The 6,000-nt window shown below is 33.8% G+C and overlaps 1 protein-coding gene and 1 long non-coding RNA gene across 2 annotated transcripts in view; one reads left to right on the plus strand and one right to left on the minus strand.

Moving 5' to 3' along the window:
• On the minus strand, window positions 2,080-5,130 carry LOC109356726 (ubiquitin-NEDD8-like protein RUB2). Its single transcript, XM_019600219.1, has 3 exons — window positions 4,873-5,130; window positions 3,446-3,705; window positions 2,080-2,423 (listed from the first exon to the last, which is right to left on the minus strand). Exons 1-3 carry the CDS (start codon window positions 4,963-4,965, stop codon window positions 2,312-2,314), a joined length of 465 nt encoding a protein of 154 aa, XP_019455764.1. The 5' UTR covers window positions 4,966-5,130; the 3' UTR covers window positions 2,080-2,311.
• Window positions 4,872-6,000, plus strand: part of LOC109356727 — a 24,013-nt gene continuing 22,884 nt past the window's right edge. Inside the window, exon 1 of the long non-coding RNA XR_002108776.1 lies at window positions 4,872-4,978. This is a non-coding gene — a long non-coding RNA (uncharacterized LOC109356727). The remainder of the gene's footprint in view (window positions 4,979-6,000) is intronic.

Raw genomic sequence — 6,000 nt, forward strand, 5'->3', positions numbered from 1 at the left:
CAATAATAATTAATATGTTAATAATATGTCAACAGTGTAAAAAAATATTTATATTATTAATACATACATATTAAATCTAATAATATAATACAAAGCTAACACTCATTATAAAACAAATATTAATTTAACATATATGCCAAAACAATGCCCCATGCAATCTTACAATTAGTGTTGTAAGTTTACCTTCATAAGGATGACAATAAAAACTGAACCCGTGGATACCCGCTCAAATCTAAACCGAAATTAACGGGAAAAACCCGATGTGACTGAGTTCGGGTTCAGGTTTTACCCGGATTCAATTTTTGAGTTCGGATTCGAGTTTGGTACAGTTGATACCCTACCCCAAACCCGATTAATTAATGTAAAATTAAAAAATCAAACATAAATATATATATAAAACCTATATATATAGAGAGAACATAAAAATTTAATATATATATATATATATAGCCTATATTTTTTTGTTACATGTTACATTTGATAAAAAAAGAAACTAATGTTATTGGGTTCAATTAAGTGACTAATTAAACCTTGGACGGTATACTTATGACCAGTTGACCACAGACTTACTCTTCCATTTTAATAACACACATTGATCTTTATTCTTTACTTTGATGACAAACTTTATAAAGAAAAAAGTCTTACTGTTAAGATATAAGTTAATGAACGTGCATATTATTTTGAGCACTTAAAATGACAATGATGGAAAGTTGTTCACTTCAAAAGGTTTGCATGTGCAGTCTAAACACACAAGAACAGCGACCCTTTTTCTCTATCCTTGTATCTTGATATTTTCGTGTGGGGTTCCGTCGGGTTTTGGGTAAAGTAGCATTAATTTTAACCCCAATTAATTCAGATTCGGGTTTTGACTTTCGGGTTCAGGGTTGGATAAGCACAAACCCGATCCCAACCCGCCTTGTTACCATTCCTATACCTTCATGAAAATGATATTAGGACAACGTTTTATTAAATTACAAATATTGATCTCTGTAAAATGATTGTTTTTGCTGCAACAATAATAAGATTACACATCGATTATTATTCAACTTTTATTATTCTAACTTACATTCTATCATCTCTCTAAAGAATCTATTATTAAGAAGAAAAAATCTAGCTCGTTATAGGCTAGGTAATAACCATGACTAATCTTTTCCATGCTAAATGTCAATAGGGTTCATGGGCACAAAAACTATCAGTGTGTGTTAGAATCGCAAATACAGAGGTGGACTCGGCTAACATCCAGAACAGATTGGCACATGAGGAAAATGGGCCCAAGATTTAGAAAGTCTATACTAGACAAGCGAAGAAAGGGACATATGAAAATGCTAGATGGCAAGAGCAATGGGACAAAATGTGAGGGGGTAATTGAGTGCACACTTTTATGTTACTTACAGGCAAGAGAGAGAAGGAGGGGTATCTTTTTGGGAATAGATCATTCTGTTAAGAATGGAATAGAGAGTACTACTCTCTATTAGGAGCCTTGCTCGGTGGCAATAGAACCTTCTATTGTAAACATTTTTATCATCTTTCCATTAAATAATACACTATTCCCTGTTTACCTTCTTAAATATACTACTGCTGTCTTACTTTTGTGAGTTTTGTTGTTTAAGTTCTTAACAATGTGCATATACCCACCCTCCCCACTATGCTGCTGATTTCACTTTAGGAGAATGAGAAAAGCATTTACCAAACACAATGGACATCATAACATCTCTCAACTACTAATGAATCTAATGGTTAATATTATTTGTATCCCATAGACATATGTTTATGCAAGTCTTGATAAAATGCAGAGTGTACTAGTGACCCTAACTTAGGAGGAATAGTCCTCTATGATCACCCTCAAACTTAACCACATCGGATGCACTTCTCCAAAAATTCATTTGCGAGTTGAGTTTTGGAGGAGAATGAAAGGAAATAGAAGGTTTCAGAGTCACCTTAAAAGTGTATTTCATATCTCTCAAGCCTTCCATTTTCATTCATTATCCTTCATAATCCAATTCGCAAGCAAACCCTAATAAGGCCATTAAAAGGGCAGTTACCATAGCTCCCTTGAGAAGCATGAGGGTGAAGTGAAGCAAATTAAGCTTGAAAACTATAGGTTATAAAATTATTGGTTCAAGTTCAAAGATTTCATAATAAAGGCCAACTTTTGGTTCAAACCCATAAAACTTCAAGATACTGACCATCAATAATAGCCTCATAGTTACAAAAGCTTTAGATTCAGATGCAACTCAAACATTCACCATGAAATAGATAATGATCAACACTGAATAAACAAGTTCCTGGATTTAATATGCATTCATTCTACCTAATAAATACCACCCCTCAATGCAAGCACTAAGTGAAGCACAGAACCACCTTCAATGTTGTACTCTTTAGCTGTTTTGTCATCAGCAAGTTGCTTACCAGCATATATGAGCCTGCATCAAAATGGTAACATTTATAAGATATATTTACTTCTATGTGCAAAGCACCAAAGGTAAAAAAACTTCAGCAACAACTCAATTATGCAATAAAACTTCTTCAGACTTTATTAACATATTGCATATTGAAGTAAATAGTGCACCACTTCAATTACCAGAAACTAATTAATTCAAAAGGAGTGTGTATTATTAGGCATGTATATGGATGGATAAGACACCTTCAAAGTGAAATTGTCTCTAAGGTTAGAAAATAAGGGTATATCTTCATTAAATTTAAGTGGTTTACACCATAATGAAGTTTAGATTAAAGTAAGAGTAGATACACCCGTACTTGCTCAATTTAGAGAGGAGCTTTGTCCGATATGGATAAACAACAACAACTAAGTCTTGTTCCTACTAGTTGGGGTTGCCTATAGGGATCAAACATTATCATAATGCTCTATCATAAATCATATCCATATCTAAAAGCCTACGGTTTTTCTTGGCCTCCATCTGCCTCTAGAAATTGGACCAACTTCCATTTGATCTACTCTTCTTACCAAGACTTCTAACGATTTCCTGTCTGATATGGATAAGCATTCCAAACAATATCTAAATTATATCCTTACCTAGACAAAGCATCCAAAAATCATATTATACATGGTAAAGAGTATAATAGAAAGATTACACCTAAGTTATGTATGAATTTGTTACTCCACCTTATATCATTTTATCACTGACAATATTACATCTTAGTTAAGTTCACTAAACTTTCTGCACCACAATCAAGATGCCCTGAACGAGGAGGCTTCAAATGTATGCCAAGAAAATGAACCACTGACATCTAGTTATCTACACACATGTATCTTCAAATGTGCCGAAATAAAACAAGGAGAGGAAAATTCAAATATATGATCAGAAACATAAATTTTTGCAGTCAACAAGTGATGTGCATGTTTTTATTTAAGAACTACATCATTAGCTAATGAACTAGCTAAGTCTAATCAGCATATTTTTAAAAGCAACAATAAAAGACAAACCTCTGTTGCACAGGTGGAATTCCCTCTTTTTCTTCAACTCGTTCCTTGATGCGGTCGATGGTATCAGTAGGCTCGATGTCAATTTCAATTTCTTTTCCAGTTAGAGTCTTCACTTTAATCATGGTTCCTCCCCTAAGCCTCAAGACCAAATGAAGTGTGGATTCCTTTTGTATATTATAATCGGCAAGAGTGCGTCCATCTTCCAGCTGCTTACCAGCAAAAATCAGCCTTTGCTGGTCAGGAGGGATACCTTCCTTGTCCTACCAACACAAATTCCACAAGTAGTTAGAAATTTCCGGTGCAAGTGTGCAACTTATAAACGGCAATGACACTATCATTTTATACACAGAACTCCAACTCAGTATGCATCATGTCTGATAAAATATACACAAACTCTAGGCCAGAAGAATCTTGTTAAACTCAAATACCAACAGATAAAAGGCCCTGTTTGGAAGAGCTTATTTCCAGCATCCTTAAGTTCATCTACATTCTATTGCAATAACCACTTAAGAAGCATTTCAGTCCCACTCAGATGAGCTTAATTAAACAGCTTTTCAACCCATATAAACATTTTGGACTTATCTTCAAAAGCTAAGTTGCTAAAGCTGATGAAAAAAGCTCAGGTGATAGCTGTTCTTATAATAATTGGGAACTGATTATCACATCGTTACAGTTTTCACAATTCACAACCATTCAGCTAGGTTTGAGAAACCATAAGTTAATTAAGAGAACCCAATATCCAAAGCAAAAGAATTTAAAAACAACACCAACAAAAAATAAAGTTCATTGATCTATATACACCATCATATAAAAAACATAAGTTTTTTTTAAGGGGCGAGTAATCCTTATCCCAAAGGGTAACTATTAGGAGTCTCACATCGAATAGAATAATAAACTCAATGTGATACTTAAGCTATGAGACTCCCACCTAATAGACTAGTCTTTTGGTGTTTTTACTGAAAATTATGTCACGGAAATGGCTACTTATAGGCTGAATTAAAATATATTACCGAATACTGATACATGAGTCAAGTCAGCAAAAGAGAAACAGCTACCATCGGATCAGTGTCCATAAAAGGTTAGGAGTCTCATATTGAGGATAATAACAAACTCGATGTGGTAGTAAGCCGTGAGAATCTCCCCCTAAAATAGTCTTTTGGATTAAACTCTCCTTATGTGCCTAAGTACTACCAATAACTCTAATCGCATTTTTTTATTTCTTTACTCCCAAAAACATGTCATTCAAATTTTAAACTTTACAATTCCATAGTTTCAAAATTGAAACTTTTCAAACACCCATTTCGTCATAAACCCTTAACATAAATACAAATCACTAGAGTTATATATATCAACAAATTCACCAGATCACTGAAACCCAACTTCATCAAATTAATACCATAAGAAAGGAAGAAGAAAAAAAAGCGAACCTGAATCTTGGTTTTGACGTTGTCAATTGTGTCGCTGCTCTCAACTTCGAGAGTGATGGTCTTTCCGGTCAAAGTTTTCACGAAGATCTGCATCTTCTGATAGAGTGTACAATAGAGAGAGGAAGGGAATAAGAAGAAAATGGAGTGAGTGAGTATTTGAAGTGAAGGTTCTTTGTAAATTGTAAGCGATGTGTGTGTTGTTAAATAGGAATCAACTATTTGCTTAAAGATCTAGAGGGATTGGTATTATTCAGTGATATGAAACCCGAGCCAGACATCAACTCAGAAGAGGTCTCGTACAGGTTGTAAGCGGTTTGACCGGTTAAACTGTCTGGTTGGACTGGACAATATCATAATATTATATGTAATTACATATTATATAATTAATTAAAATAAGTTAATATGAATTAAGTCAATTAACACACTTATCAATATATATGTTTTTCATAATGCGTATACATATAAATTAAAACAAAAATGCTTGAAATGAGATTAAGTCTTATATAATTAGAATTAAAACTCAAAACACAATTATCTCATATAGAGAATAAATATTCTAATTCATCCAAGTATCATTGTCTTCATTGGATCCTAAGTTGACATTGCCGGTTAGAGATGTAGTTGGAGTATCTACATCTTCTTGAGGAAAAGAGTCCAAATTAAGCTCTCCATCAATAGTAACATTTCATTCTTCAACATTACCTACAAAATAAAATGTACATTACATTAATTTGTAGAACAATTAGAAAATTGTTTTACATTATAATTTGTTTAAAACAAACCTTCATCATCCTTTGTTAAATCATAAATTGGATTTGACAAGTCATGATAGAACATTTTTTCTATTTCATCATAATCAATNAGAAAATCCCTGGTTCATTATGATAACATGGGCGGCTCCGAAAATCCCTAGTTCATTATAATAACAGGGGCGGCTCAGCAAATCTGTTATTCATTATGGCAAAAGAGGTGCCTCAACAAATCCCTCGTTCATTGTGACAACACACGGGCCTCAGCAAATCGCCAATTCACAATGGCAACACGGGTGCCTCAATAAATCTTTGGTTCATTACGGTAAGAAGGGTGACTGAACAAATCCCTAGTTCATTATTGCAACACGGGTGCCTC

This window comes from Lupinus angustifolius, chromosome LG09 (assembly GCF_001865875.1).
Source record: "Lupinus angustifolius cultivar Tanjil chromosome LG09, LupAngTanjil_v1.0, whole genome shotgun sequence".
Classification (NCBI taxonomy): domain Eukaryota; kingdom Viridiplantae; phylum Streptophyta; class Magnoliopsida; order Fabales; family Fabaceae; genus Lupinus; species Lupinus angustifolius.

Bases quoted from the DNA above. Each gene is read 5' to 3' on its own strand.
- LOC109356726 (XM_019600219.1), bottom strand. From the start codon at position 4,965: ATGCAGATCTTCGTGAAAACTTTGACCGGAAAGACCATCACTCTCGAA. The intron at 3,706-4,872 runs GTTCGCTTTTTT...TTGTGTTGGTAG, and splicing joins ACGTCAAAACCAAGATTCAG to GACAAGGAAGGTATCCCTCC. The intron at 2,424-3,445 runs GTTTGTCTTTTA...ATTTTGATGCAG, and splicing joins ATTCCACCTGTGCAACAGAG to GCTCATATATGCTGGTAAGC.